The 25,976-nt window shown below is 39.5% G+C and overlaps 2 protein-coding genes across 3 annotated transcripts in view; one reads left to right on the top strand and one right to left on the bottom strand.

Annotated features, from left to right (window-relative positions):
* SWT1 (SWT1 RNA endoribonuclease homolog) overlaps positions 1–23,500 on the bottom strand; it is a 42,705-nt gene extending 19,205 nt beyond the window's left edge. Inside the window, exons 1-10 of one of the 2 annotated variants that reach the window (XM_039357610.1) lie at positions 23,280–23,499; positions 20,527–20,599; positions 17,116–17,171; positions 15,586–16,339; positions 14,961–15,020; positions 13,029–13,158; positions 12,813–12,911; positions 11,384–11,572; positions 9,340–9,433; positions 6,806–6,948 (exon numbers count right to left, since the gene is read on the bottom strand). In XM_039357610.1, coding sequence (XP_039213544.1) covers positions 6,806–6,948; positions 9,340–9,433; positions 11,384–11,572; positions 12,813–12,911; positions 13,029–13,158; positions 14,961–15,020; positions 15,586–16,339; positions 17,116–17,171; positions 20,527–20,583 — 1,582 coding nt within the window. In that variant the 5' untranslated portion in view covers positions 20,584–20,599; positions 23,280–23,499. Of the gene's footprint in view, positions 1–6,805; positions 6,949–9,339; positions 9,434–11,383; positions 11,573–12,812; positions 12,912–13,028; positions 13,159–14,960; positions 15,021–15,585; positions 16,340–17,115; positions 17,172–20,526; positions 20,600–23,279 lie in introns of both variants that reach the window. The other variant, XM_039357615.1, reaches the window with a different exon arrangement.
* A 263-nt stretch (positions 23,501–23,763) lies between these two features.
* The window catches only part of TRMT1L (tRNA methyltransferase 1 like), a 30,789-nt gene continuing 28,576 nt past the window's right edge, over positions 23,764–25,976 (top strand). Inside the window, exon 1 of the mRNA XM_039357616.1 lies at positions 23,764–24,038. Within this exon, the coding sequence (XP_039213550.1) occupies positions 23,927–24,038 (112 nt within the window). The 5' untranslated portion in view covers positions 23,764–23,926. The remainder of the gene's footprint in view (positions 24,039–25,976) is intronic.

Genomic DNA, 25,976 nt, shown 5'->3' with positions numbered 1-25,976 from the left:
TTTGCCTGAGATTTTTGGGTAATTCTAATTCTACTGTTACTGGATTTATGATTCTTTTAATTGGAAAAGGTCCTATATATTTTGGTCCAAGTTTTTTACAGGGCTGTAGGGACTTTAGGTATTTTGTAGATAAGTACACCATTTCTCCTGCAATGAATGGTGTAGGCTCAACCCTTTTTTTTATCGGCTTGTGTTTTGTATGCCTGCCTAGCTTCATCTAGTGCTTTTCTGACTATTGGCCAGGTGTTTTGTAGTTTCTCCATCCATTCTTTCAGCGAAGGGATCGTTGGTTCGTTTGGGGTTAATTCTGGCATAGGGTTGAAACTTTGACCGGTGGCTATTTGAAAAGGAGTGTAACCTGTGCTGGAGTGGACTGCATTATTGTAGGCAACTTCTGCAAAAGGGAGTAAGTCCGCCCACTCGGTCTGCTGGAAACTAAGAAAACATCTTAAATATTGCTTAAGTACGGAGTTCATTTTTTCAGCCCCCCCCATTTCCTTGAGGGTGGTGGCTAGATGTCAGTCCCTGAGTGGTTCCTAAGAGGGATAAAAATTCCTTCCAAAATGCAGACGTAAATTGCACCCCCGTCAGAGATGATGCGCTGGGCTGCCCCATGCAATCTGTAAATGTGTTGGATGAAAAGTTTTGCTAAGGCTTTTGCAGTGGGAATCTTTTGGCAAGGGATAAAATGCACCTGTTTGGAAAACAAGTCCGTGACCGTCCAGACCACAGTATTCCCATTGCTTTCTGGCAATTCCACTATACAATCCATGGCTATTTCTCTCCAGGGGGCTGAGGGACTTGCCACTGTTTGCAATAGTCCTGGCACTTTCCCTTGCAACCTCTTTGCCGTGGCACATTTTGGACAACTGGCTATATAACTTTCAATGTCCTTTTTCATGGATGGCCACCAAAATTGCCGTTTAATTAAATGTAAAGTTTTTACAAATCCAAAATGCCCTGCTGATTTTGTGTCATGGCAAAGGTGCATGAAAGTTACTCTTTGAGTTGTTGGTATATATATCTTTTCCCCTACCCAAGGCAACCCGTCTCTCATTGTGCACACATTTTTGTTTTTCTGGAACCATTCATCTGTTTCCAAACTTTTTCTGAATTCAATTCCAGTTTGGCTGTCCAGTTGTGGTTTTAATTTGGCTTGGGTTCTTGCGGTTACTGGTGCTGCCAGTTGTGACTCTGCCATTATTGGTCTAGAGTCTGTGGTTCGTGTGCTGTTATATTGAGGCATGCGAGATAGAGCATCTGCCAGGAAGTTCTTTCTCCCTGGTAAATGTTTGAGCTTAAACTGGAATTGGTGAAAATGCTGAGACCAGCGGACTTGTTTGGGATTGAGTTTCCTGGACGTTTTCAGGGCTTCTAAATTTTTGTGATCGGTCCACACCTGGAAGGGGATTTTGTTGCCTTTCAGGAACTGTCGCCACGTGAGTAATGCCCAACGTATCCCATAAGCCTCCTTCTCCCATACGGGCCAGCGCTGTTCTGTTTCCATGAGTTTCTTGGATGTATATGCACAGGGTTGCAATACTGCATCATTATTTTCTTGTAATAGCACAGCCCCCACTGCCACATCACTTGCATCTGCCTGTATTATGAAGGGCTTGTCCATATCTGGGTGCCTTAGTACTGGTTCGGCAGAAAAAAGTCTCTTTAGTCTCTCAAACGCTGCTTGGCACTCCATTGTCCATGTTAGTGGCTGGCTAGGTTTTACTGAGGATGTTCCCTTCGTTTTTAGTGAGTTAGTGAGGGGCAAGGCTATCTGTGCAAATGAGGGGATGAATTGGCGGTAAAAATTTGCAAAGCCCAGGAAACTTTGTAGTTGCTTTCTTGTGCGGGGTGGCGCCCAATCTAATACTGCTTTGACCTTCTCTGGGTCCATTTCAATGCCCTGTGGGGATATGCGATAGCCTAGGTAGTCTATCCTTTCCTGGTGGAATTCGCATTTTGAGAGTTTGGCATATAGGTGAGCGGCTCGCAGCTTCTTTAAAACCGCTCTGACAAGTTTGACGTGTTCTTCTTTTGTTTCAGTAAAGATAAGAATGTCGTCCAAGTAAACAAGGACCCCCTTAAACAGGTGCTCCCTTAGAACGTCATTGATTAATTGCATAAAGATTGCAGGGCCCCTTGTAATCCAAATGGTAAAACTTTGAATTGATAGCACCCCATGGGGCAGTTAAATGCAGTCTTCCATTCGTCCCCTTCCTTAATTCTTACGCGATAGTAAGCTTCACTTAGGTCTAGTTTAGAAAAAATTTTCCCTTTCGATAGGTGTGACAGCATGTCTTTCATGAGGGGCAGCGGGTATAGGTTGCTTTCACTGATTGTATTCAGGGCCCTATAATCCACGCATAAACGTAAAGAGCCATCCTTCTTCTTTCTAAAAAGGACCGGGGCAGCCACTTTAGGCTTGGCTGGCTCAATGAAACCTCTCTCTAGATTTTTTTTTATAAATCTTTCCATTTCCTCCTTCTCCTTTGGGCTCATGGAGTATAATCTGGGCTTCGGGAGTTTTGCCCCAGGCTTGAATTCAATGGTACAGTCTGTGGGTCGGTGGGGGGGAAGCTCATTCGCCCTCTCCTCACTGAAGACTTCAGCAAGGTCCCTATATTCCTCTGGTATTTCTGTTAATCTTTTTTCCTCTCCTATGGATGCTTTTTCTATTCTTGATTCTGGTAGCCTCCCTTGGGGTTTTAAGTCCATAGGGTCCCCCTTCGGGAATTTGATTTCTGTCGTCCTCCAATTTACCCAGGGGTTCCATTTTTTCAACCATTCCATCCCTAGAATCATTGGGCATTCCATACCTGGGGTCACCACAAACGTTATGTCCTCTTCATGGTTGCCCAGGGAGAGGTGTATTGGCAGAGTGGCTAGGGTAGCTGGCACCCCCCCTGCTATGGATCCATCTAGCTGGCCAAATGAGATTGGTTGTTCCAGTCTCCTGGATGGGATGCCCAGATTCCCCACTAGTGTTGGGCTAATGAGGCAGCGGGTGCAGCCAGAGTCTATTAAGGCTTTCACCTTCACAGCTTCGGGCATGGGGGGGATTAATATAGTCACTGTTTTGAAGATGGGTGTGATGCGTCCACTTACCAGGGGTTCGCCCTCCGAGCTGTCATCTGAGGCATCCACCGGCCCTGTGGTGTAGGCTGGAGTTCTTTCCCCTTGGTGAGCAGAAGTGGGGGGTTCTGCAATTTCCATCATTCTCATGGCCGTTTCTTTTGGCTTAGCTGAAAATTTTCCGGGTTTGTTGATTGGGGATCTGTCTGGGTTGTGCTGGGGGGCCTTTGAGCGGCATTCTACAGCTCAATGCCCTTCTCTTCCGCACTTGAAACACCCCATTTGCTTCTTGGTTGTATCCGATGATTTCACCGGTTGGTGTGTCAGCTCAGGCGGGGGGCGGCTCCATTGTTTTCCTCGGCGGTGCCTCTTCAATATGTCGATCTCTGCTTCCTCTGCCAAGACGTACCATTCCTCAAGTCGATGTGGGTCCCCTCGGGGCAGGCAAGCATCATATAGATCATAGTTTAGTCCATCTTTGAAATGGCCAAGGAGGATGTCTTCTGGCCAATTCAGTTTGCTGGCAATGGCCCGGAATTCTTGTGTATACTCAGCCACTGGGCGTTTGCCTTGCCTCATTGTTTTTATCCTTTCACGGGCTTTGCGATCAGCCAGGGGGTCTTCAAATCGTCTTCTCAAAGAGGACATGAAACGGTTGAAGTTACTGAGTTCTGGGGCATTGGAGTCATGCAAGTTCACTACCCAATCCGCAGCTGGTCCATCCAGGGCAGATTGCACGATCCGGATGCGGGCTTTGTCGCTGGGAATGTCCTGCCCATATTCCTCCATGTAGCTGAGGACTTGGGTTAGGAAAAACCCCAAGCGTGTTGGCTCCCCTTTGAATTTCACCTCCAACGGTGGACGTCTTGGAATGGATCGGTGCCTCCGTTGTGGGTGGTAGTGTCTTCCGTCCAGATTGCCATCTGTGGTCCGGTAGGGGGTGGGGGCTCCTGGATCAGTAGATGTCCCTGGGGTTGCAGGTTCCACGTCCCCCTCGGTGTCTCTCCCTTTGAGGCTCCAGGAGTTGGGGCGGCCGTAGGGCTCAGTATTCTCCTCTCCTAGGAAGCTGAGAGTTCTCTTCATCAGGTCAATAGCTTTCTCTAGGATCCAGTCTGAGTACGGTGCCCAGCTTCCTCCCTCTTCACTTGCGTGCAGGGATTTCTCCATCTCCTGCTTCCATTCTGGTTGCTTGGTCCCCCGTCTCAGGGTCACCTTTCTTGATTCCTTTCCCCACTCACTTTTCTTTCCAACGCCCATTGACCAGCGAGGCTTGTGGTCCCGTGTCTCCACCACTTCTTCTCCCGAGGAATCTGACCTCTCGGATCCCAACATCTGGCAAGGTTCCAACTGGGTCAGCGGCTCTCTTTCCAGGGAGTTTTCCCCCTCTCTTGCTCCATTGTCTGACATGGTAAATTTTTGCAAAATCCCCCGGCAAGGGTCTCCCTTCCAGGTGGATTAATTTTGCAAGTCCTGTCTAATGTAAGGACCCACCCCACTTTGCATCTTAAGAAGACAGAACTCTTGGAATAATTCTTCCAACAGGAATCCTTTATTAAGAAGAAGTGGTTGCAGGCATGCTAGACAGGACTTGGGGTCCAAGCCCTCCCATTCAAGGTTTTAAGGGGTTCCCCAGTAGTCCCACCCAATCAACCCCCCTTCCAGTGATAGTTTCAGGCATCACAATTCCACCCCTTTGATGCTTTCTTCCGTCTGGATGGAGACTTCAGATAACTACATGAAACGCAAATACCCTTCTTTGTTATGGTGATGTTCTTTGGTGCTAACGCTTTGAGGTTACAATAAACACACATTCAGCATTCAGCTCCCTAGAAGTCTACTGAAGGAAGTGAGGGCCATAAAGCCCCTTTGTTCTCCCCCTTCTCTCCCTCTTATGGCAGAATCCAGAGAAGGCAGAATTGGGAGTTTCTATATTTGATAATTAAAGATGAAATATAGTTGGATTCTGACAGAAGCATTGTCCTGCATAAAAATCATGGTCTTCTTGAAAGATGCAGACTTTTTCCCATATCACTGCTTGAAGAAATTGTCTTCTAAAAACTGGCAGCAGGTTTGGGAGTTGACCTTGATGCCATCTTCCACCTGAAAAGGTCCAACTGAAAAGGCTCATCTTTAATAATACCAGCCCATACCAGTACCTCATCTCCATCTTGCTGGCATCTGAGTCGAAGGAGCTCTGGGCCCGTTAGTGATCCAGCCATGGACTACTTACGCTCAAATTGTATAGTTAAAATGTCCGCGGCAGTATCTGTTTGATAAAGATTTTTGTTCCTCCTTCAATTCTAATTCCTATAAATATGCTTCATTGTCAAAGGCATCATTAGGGAATGCTGTATAACTCTCTATAGTCTATTGGCAGTGACATTAAAGTCAGTGCTTAGTTAGGTTATAAAAACTCTACATTCCAACCCACAAGAAATGGAAGAAAACAGCAAGTGAAATTCATATGTTATTACATAACAGTTTGCGTGAAAGCCGTGATATTTAATAGTTGAATTTTGCAGACATATATAAGCAGGCGATTTAAAAATGACAGAATCCATGATCATAAGAAAGATGGAATCAGCTCTGTCTTGAAGGGAATTAGACTTTCCTTCCTTCTACGAAGCCAGTACTTTTTTTGAAGTTTTCACTTCCATTACTGGAACAGCACAAGAGTCACCCTCATCTCATCAGTCCATAAAACCTTTAAAAAATCTGTCTTCAGGTATTTCTTGGCCCAGTCTTGCCATTTCAATTTATGCATCTTGTTCAGTGATGGTCGGCTTTCAGCCTTCCTTACTTTGGCCATGTCTCTGAGCACTGAACACCTTGTACTTCTGGGCACTCCAGGTAGGCTGAAGTTCTGGAACATGGCAGCACTGGAAGATAATGGGTTCCTGGTAGTTTCATGTTTGCTTCTTCTCAAATCTTTGGCACTTAATGTGCGTTTTTTTGTCCCAACACATTTCTTGCGACCCTGTTGACTATTTGCAACAAAACGTTTGATGGTTCTGGGATCACGCCCCGATATCTGAGCAATTTCAAGTGTGCTGGATCCCTCTGAAAGACTTTTTACAATTTTTGGCTTTTCGGAGTCAGTTAAATCTCTTTTTTGGCTCATTTTGCCTGAGGAAAAGAAGCTGCCTAATAATTATGCACACCTTGATATAGGTTGTTGATCTTCTTAGGCTACACCCTCCCTCATTACACAAATACAGATCACTTGATATGCTTATATCCACTAAGCATTCAGATTATACAGTTTGGAGGTGGAAAATATACATAAAAATGATGATATAGTCAAAATACTCACTTGCCTAATAATTGTGCACAGTGTACTTTAGGGCAGAGGTCCCCAACCTTTTGGACACCAGGGACAGGTTCCGTGGAGAAAAGTTTTTCCACGGACTGGAGAGTGCGTAGTTTTGTGTGCTGCCTGCATCCCACAGATGGGGCTTTGCTTGTTTATGTGGAGCAGTTGCTGGCATGCTGCGGCCCAGTACCCGTCCATGGACCAGGGGACCCCTTCTTTAGGGTAATGTTGGCATTTTATCAGTGATGATTATTTGGAAATATTTATTTTATGACGCACTTTTTTTAAAGCAATTTTTAGTTTTACATTGCAAAATCTTATGTTTACCTGGAAATAAATCATACCAAATTCAGAGGCACTTACTCAATTAATTCTATTGTAAGGCAGTACTATCATGAAAATATATAAAGAAAAACCAACCTTTTTCCCACTTGTTATTGGAAGTATCTTCACTTATAATTGTGCCCTTTGGAGTCATTTTCTGGAACGCAGCAACTAAATCTGCTTTACTATATGCCTTTATTTCACTCACTAAGGCTTTGTTGCACAAATTTTTATCATCCCTATTAAAGAAATACAAATAAACATACCTAGTTTTGCTTTCCTGGGAAAAGGAAGACAACTGAAGGTATCCATAATGCTGAGCTATGATTTTGGCTTAGATGATGGGTGAACATTACATACATATATTCAATGAATTGTGATTTAAAATATCCTATTTCTGTGTTACATGAGCTGGTGAATCTCTCAATACCTGCATGAAGCCATTTTAAAATAAACTCTCAACAAGCAATTGTATAAGTTAAACTTGCAAAATTCTGTTTTCAAAGAGTTAGGATTCTGGAAGCTCTAATTGAAAAAAAAACCATCCTCCTTTATTTAGAATTCCTACATAAGCATATACGTATCTGCATGTTCGATTGTTTGAAACAGCAATATAGTATTTGCTCTTCAGTAAAATGAAAGACAATAGTTCTAAAAAAAGTATTATTTCTGACAACAGTCTGCTAACTTCTTTGCTTGAGAAATTGTCATCTCCAATTAAAGATTGTATGTGTATGTGTGCATATATATATTATATGTATGTGTGTGTGTGTGTGTGTGTGTGTGTGTGTGTGTGTATATATATATATATGTTTTCTGAGGTTTTCGCGGGTATTTGTATGTAGGTCTTTGGTTGTTCGGGTTTTCTCCCGCGTAAAATTGGAAGTGTCTTGGCGACGTTTCGACGAAGTCCCATTCGTCATCTTCAGGCTGGTGTTTTCAGCTTCGTGCTTTGAGCAAAGCACGAAGCTGAAAACACCAGCCTGAAGATGACGAATGGGACTTCGTCGAAACGTCGCCAAGACACTTCCAATTTTACGCGGGAGAAAACGCGAACAACCAAAGACCTACATATATATATATATATATAATATATATATAGATATATATATATATAGTCAATTACCAATAAAACGTGAACACCAGGAATATAATAAACTATAAAAGTTTAATACCATCACCGATCACCAAGCTTTCGTCAGATACTTCTGACATCATCAGGGTTAATGCTTGTCTGTGGGAGAGTGCCTTTATAGGTGAGCCGTCAAAGGCACTCTCCCACAGACCAGCATTAACCCTGACGATGTCAGAAGTATCTGACGAAAGCTTAGTGATCAGTGATGGTATTAAACTTTTATGGTTTATTATATTCCTGGTGTTCACGTTTTATTGGTAATTGACTATGGATTCACCCAGGAATCACATTTTTATTTTCACTATTCTTATTAATATATATTAATATATATTAATATATTAATATATATATACACACACACATATACATATACATATATACACACACACATATATGAATATGATAATTTGCCACTACATTACACCAATCTACATACACATAGTCCTTAATTTACCACCATAATTATGGGCAGAATTTTTGTTCCTAAGGCAATTGTTAAGCAAATAATAGAATAGAATAATCACTTTGAATGTACACCAATTGGCATCAAAATGAAATTTTGTTGCATACAGCTCTCAAAGGGTCACCACCTTCGATATACACTTCTTGTTCATGGCCAAGTTTCAAAATGTCCATTTTAGTCTCTAGGCCTAGGGAGCAAACGATGGCAAACAGGACAGATCGAAATGGAGCTCCATGTAAATTAACCCTCAAATTAGCTTGTATTCCTGCACAACAACCTCGCCTCCTTTTCTTTTTCTGATCCTGTCTCTTCCACCTTTTCCTTAAAGGGGCCTCACTCCTTTTCACCCCTGGAGCATGTTGCTGCCGCCTCCGATTCCTCCAAAAGCCTCTCTCCCATCCTCTGGGCTTGCCAACAGCCTCATCCAATTCCTTTGCTCCCTAAGCCCTGGGACCTCTCCTCCTCTACCTCCTTCAGAAACAGCCCTGATTTGCAATAGAATCCGTCCTGTACCAGCAGTCAGATCTTGCTGCCAGAACAATTACAAACAGCACAAACAACTTTTAACGGTCTCATTAACAGTTCCAAAACAACTTAAAAACTCGCCATACCAGCAACTGATTACAATTAAATGACTCACATGGTTGACTTTGCTTGTCGGAAGCCAGTAGGGAAGGCCACAACTGGCTATCATATGATTCTGGAATACTGCAAATGTCATAAATACATGATCACCAAGCACCCAAATTTTGACTGTGAGACCATGGGGATGCTACCATGGTTAAAGTAAGTGTGAGGACCAATCATAAGTCACTTTGTTCAGTGACATTGTAACTTTGAATGGCTGCTAAACAAATGATTGTAAGTTGACGACTACCTGTAGTTCCCAAGGTGTTTTTAAAAAGGGATGCTGCTGAGAAAAATCAGTAACTGCATTACTTTTTTGAAAAATGTATTTAAAATGATTATGTGCTTATTACCCTGTCAATGAAATGTAGATCCTCCATTGGAAAGTTACACCAAAAAACTTACGTCAGTAAGATTACTTCAGCTTGAGGGTAGAGATTCTGATACTGAAGGCAGCATTGTAACACACGATCATCATTGTTCTCAGTAGTGAAACTTTCTGAAAATTCAGAAAGAAGAGACTACAGTGTCATATTCTAAAACAATTGGCTGATGAATAAACAGAAATAGCACATCAAGAGGCAAGAAAAAATATTTTTATATTTGTGGCATTCTTCATTTACAATCATCCTCTTTGCTCCTGATGTTCAGTATTTATTAGAGTTTGCTTCAGCTCTGTCTTGGGAGTAAATGTAACGTAACATAATGTAATGTAATGCAATACAGTGCAAGAGTGAAGTGCCAATACTCAGAAGGAAACATTATTCAAGAGAACACAAACTTGACCAAGAATGGAGGTTACTTTCTCAACTAATTACACCAAGTATAGCTGGTGGCTATGATTGTTATATTGCAGTGATGGCGAACCTTTTAGAAACTGAGTGCCCAAACTGCAACCCAAAACCCACTTATGCATCGTCGAGTGTTGGGTGGGTGTGGCCCATTGGCTGGGTGTGGCCAATTGGGCAGGTATGGCCAATCGGGTGGGCATGGCTGCAGTGGTAATGGCAGACTGGGTGGGACTAAAAAGTTCAATCAATCAATTCCAACTTTGCAAGAACTTTTGTTTTCCCGCGAGAAGTTGAAATTGACTGATTGAACCTTTTTTTTTTTTTTGCACATGGCGGCGGAGGCCTAAAGCGAAAAGGTTTTATAAAACCCAGCTGAAGGCCTAGGACTGGGGCAACGACGAACGTGCTCACAGAGAGGGCTCTGAGCAGCGCCCCTGGCACCCGTGCCATAGGTTCGCCACTACTGTTATATTGTATTTGAAATAGACAGCAGCTCATTTTGAAGAATAAGCCATGATTCACAATAATAACAGACAAAATTAAAACCATTGCACAAAACTCAGGCAGCATAACCCTCCTATCCCAAATACATATTCATTTAATTTTCATCCTGGCTCAATGTCTGGGGAAAAGTCAGATCTTTGAGGCTTCCTGGAAGGCTAAGGAAGTAGTGGCCTTCCAAATCTCAGGGGATAGGCCTCCTGGTTATGCACTGATTATCTCAAAGACACACTGCTGTAAAGTATCAAAAAGCTTCAAATGGTGCAAAAATGCCTATACAGAAAGATGGTGCTGCTTCTTACCAGGCTTAATTTAAGGTATTGGTTTAAAACACTAAGCGACCAAGCATTAAGTCAAGCAACTGGAAAGATTGATATTACAGATGTTTAAAGCTATACTACTTTTTAGTGTTCTCTTCATGTGGCAGCATGTATTTATTGTACAACTGGTCCCCAGTTTCTATATCTCTTTTAAAAAAAGCATTAAGATACATCTCTTCCATATAGTTTCTTTTATTATTTTGAATAACAATATTCTTATTCTCTTATGCATTTTACCTATCTTTTAATTATCTCTTTTTAAAATTTAATTCTCTGCTATCAGCAACCATATGCAGGTGAAGAAATCATAAAATAATGCTGCTGCTGATGACTATGACAAACTAACAAAATAGATTGCTTTCCCTGAACCAATTTATACTTGTGATTTATTTTATTTAGCATTTGGCTGGGAACACTTTATGAGCAGTAACTTGCTACTTTTGTTTCACTGCTTCTCAAGTCTTTGGGGCACAGAAACATTCTTAAAAGGAAATTATAGTAGGTCTAGAAAAACTAGTCCTTTGAGTCCTTCTTTGCACTTGCTGATCGATGGGAGAATTAATCATTTTGTAGATACAGCATACATTGCAACTGGGAAGGTGGGTGGGCAAGGGATGGTCTTGCGAATTGCATCATTGACTTCATAGAAAGCAGCCAACACCATTATTTTAGACCAGAGAAAAAAATAGGCAATAAAAAAGTTCATCCTCAGTATTTTCATTTCTGATGGAATAATTTCTGTTGGAATGAGGTTTGTTACCACGTATGTGCACTTACTGAAGATTTTAGGGATCTAAGAATAAGAATAAAATTATGACTATTTCTACAATAACTTACGTGTTTTTTGAGAAGCAAGCTGCATGGATTGACCCCACAACTTTGGATCTTGATTTTTCAGGCAAGTATAGATGAAGTGAACTGCAGGGATTGCTTTTTGCCTAACGTTTTCCAATATCTTCCCTCGCTTTAAGTTGTCCAGTTCCTGCAGAACTACCCAGGGAATTAATAGCAAAAATCTGCCTATGCCTAATTAGGAGAAAAAAATAGCATTTTTGTCAAAAATGATCAAAGTTCTTAAAATAAAAAATTGCATTTGTGAAATCCACATGGTTGCAATATTCCTATACAAAACATTTCCATAATCCTCTTGTTTTGTATCTTTATCCTCTAATTTCCAAATCTCTGTCTTGTTATCTGTTGATTCCAGAGAGAGGATTTCCAGAGAGGGGGAAAAAAACTGTTTAGTTCAAAACTATCTTTGTGTGTGTGTGTGTTTGGATTTTTTGGTCAGGCATCTTATTCTCAATTTGGTGTATTGCTAAATTTCCTTTATTCAATTCAAAACTCAGACTACTATAAATAAGATTTTACTAAATTAGATGTTTACTAGTTCAGTAATTACTTCTCTTTAATTCTATCAAAAGCATAAAAAAGAAAAAGCAATTTTCTTAACATGTTAAATAAATGCACTTACACTATTTTCAAACTAGAAAGGATAGTATTATGACCAGAAGTGGCAAGTTTTCCCCAATTCAGCATCCTTGCTTAGCTGACACTGATAATGATTATGAGAGGATAAAAGTTAAAGTAAAATACTTATTAACTACAAGATTGCAGAGCATTTAAAGAATGAATATTACAATATTATTTTTGCACATTAAGCATTTCATGCTTTACTTTGCTGGCACACCTGGTGAAAATATCTGTACAGGGACCTGCAACTTGCCAAAGTTCTGAGAAGCAGCTACATCAGCCTTCCTAATGGCATGCCTGTTCTCAATGTTTGAAGATGATCCTAACAAGCTTTATGAATCTTGTTTTAAATGATTGTACAATAATTTGTTGAATCATAATACGCAATAGACATTCTCCAAGTATATGAGACACTTAGTAAGCACATTGTTATAAAAGTAAGCAAGCCAATAAAAATTCTAGATTTTTTTGTTTGAAATCAAACTGATCCACCATCTTTTAACTTTGTGTGATGTCTACTACTTCAGTACATTTTGTATCAGGAGTGGTCAATAAATAAAATAAAATAAATTCATGCCTGCATACATCAAATCATGTTATATTGCTTTATTAAAGGTAACTTAAAAGAAAAAAAGTCCAAAGTTGTTTGCGAAATGAAGCTATCTGCTATAAGATGCAGGATTGAAGTTTAGCTTTCAGATTGAAAAAAGATGTGGCAGGTAATAGACAAGCAACATCTTTCAGATCAGATATACTTGACCACGACTTGTTACCGAGATAAATCCACACATACCTGGGATATCAGCATTCTTTAAATATTTGATGAATGTCAAATGGCTGATCATTATATTAGTATCAATCACAATCAAAGTATTCAACCCAGAGAAAATATCTATTAGAAAAGAAGAAAATATATATATAATTCAATAATTGGCTTTATCTTTCATTTATTTTCTTCTTTCCACCAGTCTGTTAATGGAGAGACAGCAGAATACACAGATAAGCTTACTAGATGATATATGTGATTCATCATCTGCAAGATCTATTTCCATGCAAGTTAACTCTCCACAAGTGTGCACGACAGGCAGATCCATCTTCTTCTCAATACGAGCTGCATGTAAATCTTCTACAATCTGCATCTATAAAAATAATTGTAAAATGTGAGTTGCTATCTTAAGAACAAGATAAGGAAGCACTCCCAGTTATTGCTGCTTTTCCTTCTTCCTATTACTATCTATTTACTTCTCCAAGTGTGTGGGTTGGTAAGAGAGAGGGAAGGAAGATACTATTCCTTGTCTTACTCTTTCCACCTAGATCAGTGATGGTGAACCTTTAAGAGACCGAGTGCCCAAACTGCAACCCAAAACCCACTTATTTATTGCAAAGTGCCAGGGCTGCATCAGCATTGTGGTACCCTCGGGGGGGGGTGGCCCACTGGGTGGGTGTGGCTGCAGTGTCACGGCAGACTGGGTGAGTGTGGCCGGGGCCATTCCCTCGCCATCTCCGGGGCATCCCTGGGGGGCCAACGCCGCTTGCTCGCTCACTTCATGCAATGTCACTTCCAAATGCCAGGTGCTCGCTACTTTGGCGAACTCTGCTGGGGCAGCGACACACGTGCCCACAAAGAGGACTCTGAGTGCCGTCTCTGGCACGCGTGCCATAGGTTCGCCACCACTGATCTAGATGGTAGATGAATATGATACAGAAGAAAAGGGAAAATAAATGAATAATACTAATGGCAATGAATAAAAATTGTTCTCAGTGAAAACATTTATCAGAAAGGTCTAACAAACCTGTAGTTAACACTGCATGATATGTGTAACCTGTCTATATATTTTGATACATTGAGGTAAGATACTTTCTTTATCCTATTTTTCGTTTCTCTCTCCAAGAATTCTAGTTTGCACACATTTCAGAAGGGAATTAGCCAATACAAATCCTGATTATTTTGACTGGAATCAAACTATTATAATTTCTCTTAACTTTGTATTATTTATATTGTTTAAATAAACATGGTGGTAGGAATTCATACAGGTTTCGCTATCAAGTTCAAAGTGTTATGCTGGGACTCTTCATTCATTTTCTATCTAGTTTTGGAATTGAGATCAGAACAAGTATGTTCATTCTTCATTACTTTTAGATACCTTGACCAATAAGTATGCTCAGTCCTCATTAGGCTACCGTACTTTTGGATTCCTCCCAGTTATCCATTCTGCCCCTTCCCCCCAAGGTACATATATTTCTGTGAACCTCTGCAATGGTCTCCTGGGAGGTATAGAATTTTCATGCATTTCTTCTGCAGTGGAAATGTCAATTTGTTTCTGCTATGGGTGATTTTGTTGGTAACATACTTTGTTTTTATATACTATTTTTATTTTAAAACTTTGTAATTGTAAAACACCCAAAAGTTAGATCAGTGATGGCGAACCTTTTAGAGACCGAGTGCCCAAACTGCAACCCAAAACCCACTTATGCATCGTTGAGTGCCGGGTGGGTGTGGTCCATTGGCTGGGTGTGGCCCATTGGCTGGGCATGGCTGCAGTGGTAACAGCCAACTGGGTGGGACTAAATAGTTCAATCAATCAATTCCAACTTTGCAAGATCTTTTTTTTTCCTGTGAGAAGTTGAAATTGACTGACTGAACCTTTTTTTTTTTTTTTTGCACACAGCAGCGGAGGCCTAAAGCGAAAAGGCTTTATAAAACCCAGCTGAAGGCCTAGGACTGGGGCAACGGCGCCTGAGTGCCGCCTCTGGCACCCGTGCCATAAGTTCGCCACCACTGGGTTAGATAATAAAAATCCAGTCTCTAAGTATGTATTATTAGCATATATTAGAATGGATGAGAACAAACAGAATATGAGGGGAAAAAAACCCAATCGAAAGTTTGGCTAGTATGAATTAAAAACTGCATTTAGGGAATGCTGATAAAACAATCTCTAACCTCTTGGTCCACATCTGTATTTTCAATGTTTTCAAGGGAAGAACATGAGGATGCGGAGCTCTGTAACAAAGATATATAAGTACTTATCTGTTAATATTACAGGTTAGAATTTTACTTGGAATCTGAAGCAATTTTGAAAGGAAGAAAAATAATGCCAGAGGAACTAGGTAAAATGCATTATAGTTTTAGAAAATGTTTTTGGTTTCATTTCATATTTTCAAATGATTGAAGTATTATTAATTTCTTCTCATATTTAACCCATAGTCTGCTTGCATTTCTCCTTCAAAATTTGTCTTTATCCATCACTTTTAAGCACCCCTAGCCCTAACTTAATCTGCTTTCCAATATTTACTACAGTCTAGATCTCTGCTCAATCAGTCTTTGTTATATCTGATTAATCTGAATTTCAGTAGTGTTTGGAAGTTAGAATCTTCCTCATTGGTTTATGAAGTGAAAGAATGCACCCCTTTATTGATACACTGTCTAAACAAGAACTCCTTTACTATTTAAGGAATCATTCTTTATATTCTTACATTATCAACCCATGGAAGTTATTTAAAAACCAGTAAGCGATATCAACAAAAGCAAAACTACCATTTCATATCTCATTTTTTTTTTACTTTACCCAACTTGAATGAAATGTGACAGGTTCATATTTATTTTGTTGAATCCTTGAATTACAAATATTCCTCTCTGAATCAGTAGATGTTAGTTCTTCATTTTTATACTTCCAACATTTGGGCAGCTTTGTCAGGTGATATGAGAGTCTGCATTTGACTTCTTTACCATTTTTGCTGGAAAGTTCTAAAGAAAGATGCTTGTCTTTCTCAAGATTATCTTTTTTGCAAGCCTGTATATGCACTTTAGAATCTGAGAAAGTAAAAGGTAAAGCTGGAACATGATGGCTTTTGGTACAGTTCATCTTCTGGGTGAATTCATTCACTCTTAGTGATTTTTTCTTATGAAGGAATGAACATTCTGCAGGTTTCGCAGTTTCCTTGAATTCCTCCATTATGTGTTTTATAATTACTTTTTTAAACTTGGTGCTCTCCATTTTATCTTTTTTTTTATCCTTCTCTCTGATGTTTATGATCCCCAAATTGTGCGACAACCTCTTCCTTTTTTTGTCATCAGGATCACTACCATTCGTGCCAGACTGTTCTTTACGAGGGAAGACAACTACAGGCTCCATAACGCTTCTTTTCTCACCAAGATTAGCTGTGGCTTTAAATTGCATGGTGATCTTTTCACGCTCTTCCAGAGGTATTAAAGCACTATTACTGTGTTGTGAGTCTTTTGGTATCTTTGTTTCAAGTCCTGTACTAGAATTTTTGAGTTCCAAACTCATTTTTGCTTTCATATATCCAGCACCACTCACTCTGCAAAAATATCATTAAAAATCACTTTAAAGAAAGTTAAGGCTGTGGAAGGTAAACTGTGGATTTTTTAAATTATAATCCAATCTTTTATTTAACAGGAAAATGTTAGAGAAAAATCCGAACTTATCAGTAAATTATTGATACATACAGAAAATGTGACAGGTAGCTTGTTATAAAATTATTAGCTTCTTTAAAATGAGATACTTAATCTAATTCTAAAAATTAGTTCTAAATAAGAACTGTATTCCCATATGAGAATTGAAATCGAAAAAATCCAAAGAATATCATATTGCTACATTAGGAATGAGAATTCTCATTCATACATTACAAATGGCATAAGTATTATCATATAGCTGAAGCTATGCAATGGATGCCTATTTCTATTAGCCATAGTATCTAGAAGACCATTCCATAAGTTACTTTCTTTGCTTATGGCAACATAGCAACACAATTTCAAATATAATGAGGTTACAAATAAAACTAAAAACAGTAGGGAACTTTCCCCGATAACTGAACAATAGTACAAGTAAAGATCAGTTAGGCAAAGTAATAAAAGAATTTTAAAAAACCTATAAAATTGGTGCATTGTGGATTATTACAAGAGTATCATTTTCTTTATAATTTGATTAAAAGTCAGGCAACTAAAATGATCCAATCAAAGATTCCAAATTAATCAACAGGTTTCAAACAGTTGTTCTGTCCAATATACCCAATTTAGATTTTTCAACCTTCAAAATATCAATACTTCCATTCTTCCTATCAAAGAAAAATATTACCTTTGGTCCATCTGTTCTTTTGCATGTCTGTTCCCAATTTCTGCTGATTCTGGTTTCTGAAAGAATAAGAAATATTTATAAGCATGTGTGTTTTCCAGCCTTATATTAAATAATATTTCACAATAGGGAAAGCAAAGTTGCATGGAATTTCACTATATTTTATGCATCATTCTTTCCTCAAAAACAGATACAGGATATGATCTCTTAAATCAGATTATTACTGCCTTTATAATCGTCTCTTTCACTTTAGTTGTTTTTACTGTATCGTATTAACAGTAATATTCATTAATCTCTATGGGCCTGCATATACTACTTCAAAAAATGTCCATTAAGATTCAACAATAACTACTTCTTGATCATTGTTATTTCTACTATTCTAGATACATTTTGGTAATTTTTTCCTTGCACAATCTGCATGTTAATTCCTGCAGACGTTCAGTGTATGGTAGAAATAAGTACTATTTTATAGCCTAAACACTGAGCAAGAGTCTTCTAATCTTGCTGTCCTTGAGTTTCGGCAAAAGCTTAACTAGTATGACTCACTGTTACAATTTAACATTAAATCCCTAAGTTTCCCCAAGTTAGATACTCTTAGATCAAATATTTCATGATCCTCATATACTATGTATAAACATACTGCTTCAAGCAGTTAGAACCTTCTGTCTTCTGTGTTTTGTCAAGTGTCAGGGCAGTGATCAGGTGCCCAGGTATTTGGGTGTTATTGTTTTTTTGATCCAGAATCAATAAGCACACCAGTGAATAAAAGATTTTAAGCTTTATTATTAATTCAAGCAAACGTATTTAAAAGTATAACATAAAAAGCATACGCACCAAGGAAGATGACTCCCAGATCCCTTACAAACAGCCAGGAGCTTCTGCTAATGACAGCAGAGATAACTAAGGGGTGGCAAATTTCCACAGTACCCAATGCAAGGTTCTGTGCAGAAGCTCTCAAGAAACAACAATCCCAAGGTTTTTATCAAACTTGGTCAGGAGACTGCAAAACCTGACCTTGACTGAATGGCATGTGACTCTAAGATGGAAAGCAAGAATCTTTCATAGTGAGAAAATCTTTGAAGCTATGTGAAGCTCCCCCCACACATACACACTTTCTCCTTTATTCAGCAACAAGAGTAAAAAAAAACCAAGCATGCTTGCTCAGAACGAACTACAAAATTCTAGACTTTCCTTAATATGAAGGAGAAATCAAAATGTCACTAAATTCCTTGAAATTACAGTGGCCTTTTCCATTGCCACTACTAACTGCTGCTTTGCCAATTTTGCATTTGTTATGAACAAAAGCTCATCGGCATTCAAAAATAATTTTAAATTCTCCTGACTTTCCACATTTGCTCTATCCTATGTGCCTATTTAAATGATGAACCCACCATGGGAAATAGAAAAAATATTTGCTTATGCTTAAAAAACACTTTTTTACCTATTTGACTTTATAAAGCTCCTGTCCTTGGCAAAATCTGAGAACCTAATGATACTTTTCTTGTATTTTTATTTAAGCACACTCAAAAAATAAGATTGTAAATATGCAATCTAAATTCTGTTCTGCATCTGAAAAGCCTGGTTTGGAACCAAAATAAATATTTGAAAATAAAAATGTTCTAGGGCAGAGCTTTTCAACCAGTGGTACGGGTACCACCTGTGGTACACTGGCACCTGGTACGCGACCATCCTAGAAAAGTGGTAGCGGGGGAGGGGAATGAGATGAACCGGTGGCAGTATCGCACAAGCCTGAGCGAGAGATGGCTGGAGCTGCAGCGCTGTCAGGGTTCAGCAGAAGTGCCAGGATGAGTGCTGCTTTCCAGCTGATCGGCGCTTCTTCGGGGTGTCAAGACTCAGTGGAAGCGTCAGGATCATGCCAGACTCCAGCTGGAACTTGGCGCTGATCCTGGTGCTTCTGCTGAGCCCTGAAAAAGCACCAATCAGCTGGAAAGTGGCACTGATCCTGGTGCTTCTGCGGAGCCCAGAAGAAGCGCCAATCAGCTGGAATGTTGCAGCATCTCCAGGGTCTTGTGATTCATATTCAGATGCTTGGCAACTGATTCATATTTATGATGGTCACAGTGTCTCAGGGTCATGTGAAGTGACCAAAACCTGCTGCAACTACCCAGCAGACGGGGGGGGGGGGAATAAAAACCAAACTCCCCCCACCCCACCCCTGCTGCCAATCCTCAACAGAAATGCTCACAACAATGAAAACCTCGGACAGGAGGAAGAGCGCCGCCGGGTGGGCAGGCAGGTATCTTCCTTGGCTGTGGCTTGGGGGGGGGCACTTTTTTCAGTGCCATTGTAACTTCTAAGAGTCACTAAGCAAACTGTTGTAAGTCAAGGACTACCTGTACTTTATCATTTTTTTCCTTTTTTTTTTTTTTGGGTCATCAAGTTTTTGACAGCTTCCTAGGCGACTGGTGGTACTCGGATGTTGCCATATCCTAAAAGTGGTACAATGGGTGAAAAGGTTGAAAAGCCCTGTTCTAGGGAAAGGTCCTTTATTCCTCTACAACTGTTACCTAAACACTGGACCACTTCATGTCTTCTGCAGCTGTCTGGCCTGCAGTTTTGGGTGTATATAAGCTGGCCACTCTTACATGTTCTCCTAATTCCTAGAGAATAAAGCTTTTTGCCCCATCTCTGCTCAGCCTAGGCAAGTTAAAGCATTAGGAAGTAACTGATGGGGAGAAAAAGCAAAGAGCATAACACTTGAAGAGGGTTATGTTTAATTCTGTTAGGTAATAAAATGCTGTATTGACTTCAGTTATATCCAAGATCCAGAGAACAAAAGTAGACTGTCCATATTTTTAATACTGCAAACATGGCATTAAGACTGAATATTATCATTAGTCATCGATCATATTCTATTCATGGTACCATCCTAGCTTTTTTTTCCATTCTTTTTTATGCAATGAAAAACATAATCATTATTATTGTTATTTATTAAATTTATTTGCTGCCTATCCCACTGTCACACAACTCTGGATGGCTTACAATCCAATAAAATTATAATATCAAAGACTGCAACAGTAAACAATAAATACAGTAACGAGGAATAGCTAAGATAGCAGAGGATATACGGTAAAGGGAGGTCAGATACTCTATTAATCCAGTAATTATCTCCAGGATAACACACCCCTATCCTAGCCCCAGGCCAACTGGCAGAGCCAGGTTTTAAGATCTTTACAAAAGGTCAAGATGGTGGGAGCAGATTTCACTTTGAGGGGAACGATGTTCCAGATGGCAGCTTCGATTGCAGAAAAGGCTCTTCTCCTGGACTCCCAAGAGCCAAATTCCTTGGTTGACAGATCCACAGCATGCCGTTTTGCTGGCACAAGAGGGATGGACCAATCACACTGGGGATAATATAAAGCTAATATAAAGGTAATAGCTAGATTTTCTTACCTTTTTATCCGAGGTGTCATCCTTTTGACTGGATTTCTTTTTGTGTTTTTTTGACATGCTTAGGTCTGAAAGTCTGAAAAAAAGTACTACAATCTTAATTACAAGTATGTTTAGATATTTTTCCAAGGAGTTACATAAAGCACAAAAGCTCCGAATAGGCTGGCTATTCCTAATTTAAGCAGTGAATACTGTAGTGGAATATCTCTGACTTTTATCTTAGGTTTAATTGGAAATTTAATGTAATACAAATGAATCAATGATAGATTAGAAGGAAAGGAGGAGGTGAAGAGAGAAAACAATGTGTATGCTCATGTGTTAGTTACATGATATATATTATTACTTAGTAAATGGAGTACAGTCAATGTTAGATTTATCAGGAATCGTTTCAAATGACAGCATATTTGTTAAATTTTAGTGGCTAAATAATGGATCAGAACTTGCTCCTATAATGCTTTTCTTAAACTGTGCTTAGTTTGTACAAAAAAGATAGTGCTGCCTGTTTCCCTTAAATCTTTCCTTCTTTAAACATTTTATTTGTGTATTTCTACAGTTTCATGACTTCAGGTGTTACAAGAATGCTGACTTACTTTTTTACCTTCCACCTGAAGTCATGAGACTGTAGAAATTATGAATCTAGATGAACTTATTTTTGGGGTGATGGACATATAGGCTATGTCCACACCATTAAAATAAAAGTTTATAGTGCATGAAAAATTTTATGGTTTTGAACAAAGACTGAATTTGAAACAGAATTATGCACTGATTACTAAATTATATATTGTTACTAAAATGTATAAACTTTTATTGAGATATAAGACAGAAGGAGAGCTAGTAAAATGTATGATAAACTGGGCTAAAAAATTTGGCTATAATATACAAATAGACCAATGGAAAACTATATGGTCAAAGGGACCAAAATTTACCTTGTCTTCCAGACTTAAGAGAATTTTTATAAAATGATGAGTCACTGGTATTTCTCACTAAGGAACTTGACTAGAATGTATTTCAAATTTTTGCTGGAAATGTGTGAACAACATGAAGGGACATTTTATCATGTTTGGTGGACATGTAAAAAAACCAAAACATTTGGGTGCAAATATATGCTTTAATTCAGAAGATTTTAAAGTTAAAGTACAACTGGAAACCAAGACGTTTTTGGGGAGTTAATGAACAAACAATTAGAAAAAAGACACTGGACTTTGTTTTTATATATGACAACTACAGCAACATTATTATATGCTCCAAAGTGAAAAAAGGTTTGATACTACCTATAGCAGAGGAATGGTTGGTCAAGATGATGGAGCTTGCAGAAATGGCTACACTAACTGCTCTGATTAAAGAAAAAGTAATATCTATATTTACTGTCAACTGGAAATCACTTTTTGAATGAAACAGCAAAAAATATACTTTTGATTTGTGGTTTTGAGCCGAGGTGGTGCAGCAGTTAGAGTGCAGTACTGCAGGCCACTTTAGCTGACTGTGTTCAGCAGATCAGCATTTCAAACCGGCTCAAGGTTGACTCAGCCTTCCATCCTTCCGAGGTAGGTAAAAATGAGGACCCAGATTGTTGGGGGCAATGTAAATATATATATACATTGCTTACTGGTGTACACCGCTTAGAGAGTGCTTGCACTTAAAGCGGTATATAAGTCTCATAAATAAATAAATAAATTAGGAAAAATGTATAATGGAAAAAAGTGAAAGTTTTTGTAATCATAGAGTAAGAGATAATTTTGTGATTGTACTTATATTTGCTGCAAAGAAAATCAAACACTTCTATTTTTTTCTTTTTGGATCTTTTTAACTTTTGCTTTCCTTCCTCTTTTTTTTCTTACGCTCTTTATTGGTGTTAGTTTTTAAACTTTTTGTAAAACATTAATAAAAATTGTACAAAACTAGAGCAAGTAAACAAACATGAAAAGATACTGTTACATGTGAAAATTAAACAATAGAAAACACTGATTCTCGATAACATTCCACAAGTGGCAAATGTATGGGTTACATTACTTTCTTTCCCAACTGAGTTTGTATCTTCTGTAAAACTTGCAAGTGTATTCAGCCATTTTCAGAATAAAGTGCTGTTTACTTCACGAGATTAAATTTTGTACATTAAAAATGGGTTTGGCTAAAAAGAAAACATGGTTTACTGAACTTCAAAAGGAGACAGGGATGCCATTCTAAAATGCTAATACCACCTTTATTAAAAGGCTAATAATGAAACATTACCACCTTGCAATTTGAAAGGAAACCAACATATAAGTCTTTTTTTAAATTGTTTTAGTCATGACTAAAGTAAAGTTTCCACTGTTTATATTTCTATGTGTGATATTAAAGTTATACTAAGGGGGAGGAGTGGATATTAATGCTTTCTTATAATGACTGTAGAAGTTTGCTTTTTTAAAAAAAGATATTAAAAATAAAAGAGCAAACATCCGTAGTCTTTGTTAAAATGGGGTAAGAAGCACTGCAAGGTGGTGTCAATAAAAGATGACAGCAACTAGTATCACAATCAGCCAAATTGGTTACCAAAGCACAAGGGAAGGGGTGCTTTTCAGTTTCTAAGTTCCACTGTATCCCCATTTTAAAATACTTGTCCCCTCTCGTGTGCTTTTTAACTTAACTAAGACAGGCTGTGTAAATAAATGAGCACAATTCCGTTGTTCAACCAGTCTCGCTTTGACCGGAATTGGTTAAAGAAACCGTAAAGCTGGATTCAAACAACACCATGTCAAATCTAACTGAAACTAACCTACCTTGTAGCTTTTGCGGAAGCGGGAACGACTTACACAGGAACACCCGGATCAAGATTCCCAGGAGCTCGACAACCTTTCCAGAGGGATCATTTTGAGTTCCTTAAAACCTTTGCTCCCCGCCCACGCTGTATGACTCTTTCTCGGTTACTAAAAGACACCTTCGGGCCAAAAAGTATTGGCCATTGGTCGAGGCTTTGTTTCCTCTGACGTCTCAGGCGCCCAGCTTCTCCGCCCTCTTGCAATAAAAGGGGCCCCTCCGGCAGCCAATCGGCTTCTCTTTGACGTTCTACTACAACCGGCCAAACTGAGGTGTCCCGCGACATATACCCTTTTGGAGCATAAACACCACCCCTTCGAGTTGCACGCTGGGTACTGTAGTTCACCAACTGCCCGCTGGCTGTCGCCTGGCAAAAAGGCAGCACGTCGCATTCAGCATGGCGGCATTTTGGGAATTGTAGTTCACGAGCTGCGTTGGATTTTGGGTAATGTAGGCCTCTGGTGGGAGAGTTCAAAATGTCACGGGGGCGTAGCCTTGCTCTTGCCGTCGCGAAGTGCAGCAGCTTGAGGGGTTTTTGCACAGCAGTCTGAGGAGGAGGAGGAGAAGGGCAAAGAAATCCTCGCCTCTTCAACTTCGCTTTGTGGGAAAAATGGCGGCTGAGGAGGCCCCGCTGCTGTTACAACTACCGCCGTCGCCCCCCAACGAAGACAGACTTAGGGAAAGCAGAGAGGATGAAGACGACGAGGCTGCGGAAGAGCTAAGTGAGTAAAGGGAAGGAGGGACAGGAGCCGCTTGCAGAGTGAGGATTTTGCCCTGGGGAGAAGGAGGGAGAGATTGCATTTGCCCCCGGCCTTGCTTCTCGTTACCCACCCCGTTTGAGAGGAACCTTTTCAGACGGTTAGAAGGCGTGTTCATATGTTAGGCACGTCGGTCAGAGGTTTCCTGACATCTAGGAGGCGCCTTTCGCGAACTGCTGTGGGATGGGAAAAAGATGCCACGGTTTGTAGGGATGCAAATATTAAGCCTTCTTTAAGGGGAGGAGAAATGCTGCGGGCCCTCAACCAGTTGTGCCTCCTAGACTGAGGACTAGTTGTTGCAAAAAACACATTTCTTTCATTAGCATTTAATGTGCTTTACTGTACAGGATGTCCTCTTCAGGAAGAGAGCAAAGAGGTGGCTCCCCATGTTTCTGGCATAAAAATTCTTGGAAGAAAGTGTCAGGAGACTCTTCTTATTGCCAGATTCCCCCCTCCCCCCCCTTACAGTAAAGCAGTGGCTCTCAACCTTTTCTTCATAACGGACCCCCTTTAAATACCTTTTGTGACCATGGCCACAAACCCCCAAGACTTAACTCAAGATTTAAATATTTCTTCAAACCTTCATGGACTCCATGTGACAACATCACAGCCCCCCCCCCCGGGGTTTGTGGACCATAGTTTGAGAACCACTGCATTAAAGGATGGAATAGGTAAATTGCAACTCATTGGTAGAATTGTATTTCTTCATGCATGATTCTCTATCAAAAAGAGAATCCAGATAGTGCCAAATACTATTTATCAGATCCAAGGGCCATCTGGCCTCATTAGCAGTGAATGCCCCTAGGCAAAGCCCAGCAAACATCAGCTGCCTGCATTTCTGTTCCTCAACTGCAGTCATTAAGTCTAGGAGCATCATTGGTCTGTCTGATGCTTTCTTTCTGGAGAGCTTTGATGTTAACGATTCTATTGTTTAAATAGATCCTGCCCCTAAGCAAACAAATCTTGCATTAGTAATTCCTTTGGGAAGCTTAGTACTTCATTGTTCAAGCAGTGCCAGATTGAAATCTCCTTATTCAATGTCAGCTATTTTTCAGTCACTTTCAATCGACTCAGGAGAGATATGCAGCACATGGAAGCTAAATCTGGAACCATGGAAACAAAGCTTTGTTCAGCCTTATCTATTCCTCCTCTTTTCACTATATTTCTGAAGTTGAGCATTTGTTTGTGGAAATGTCTGCAAGCAAAAATACCAAGCTCAGAGCATCAAGGACTCCACATTTCATATACTGTAGTCAAAAGGGGGAAATCACAAAGTCACTCATTTCAAACTAAATTCCAACTTGCCATAGCCCAAAGAAATAAAAGATTTCCTTATCCAAGCAAAAACTTTTCTAAAGAATTGCTTGTTTTTTTCTGGATATATATATATAGTGATATGTTCATTGAATTCTTTTATCCTTTAGATTTTCTTTATTTCTTTTGTCTAGGTAAGTAGCAAGATATTATAGTTCACACTATTGCATTAGTGTGCAACTGCCTGTAGTTCATAAAATCAATTCTGGCCTATATCTACACGTTTTCTAAATTTATCTTGTCCTGCTTTTATGTCTAGACAAGTGTATTTGATTATTTTAAATTAAATGTTTTTTTTGTTTTCCTTTAGAAGCAGAGGTACGGACAAATCATATATTGAATAAATGTATTAATACAGGTAGTCCTTGACTTATGGCTCACAATTTAACTCAAAATTTCCATTGTTATACAAGACAGTTGTTCAATAAATCACTGCAGTTAATTTAGCAACATGGTTGTAAAGTGAATCTGGCATCCAAAAGGTCGCAAAAGGTGATTAAATGACATCATTCCAGGACATTGCAACAGTCATAAATATGAGCCAGTTGCTGAGTGTCCAAATTTTAATCATGTGACCATGAGGATTCT

This window comes from Crotalus tigris, unplaced genomic scaffold (genome assembly GCF_016545835.1).
Source record: "Crotalus tigris isolate CLP2741 ecotype Arizona unplaced genomic scaffold, ASM1654583v1 scf7180000018938.1368258, whole genome shotgun sequence".
Taxonomy (NCBI): domain Eukaryota; kingdom Metazoa; phylum Chordata; class Lepidosauria; order Squamata; family Viperidae; genus Crotalus; species Crotalus tigris.
This window is presented reverse-complemented; position numbering and strand designations above follow the sequence as displayed.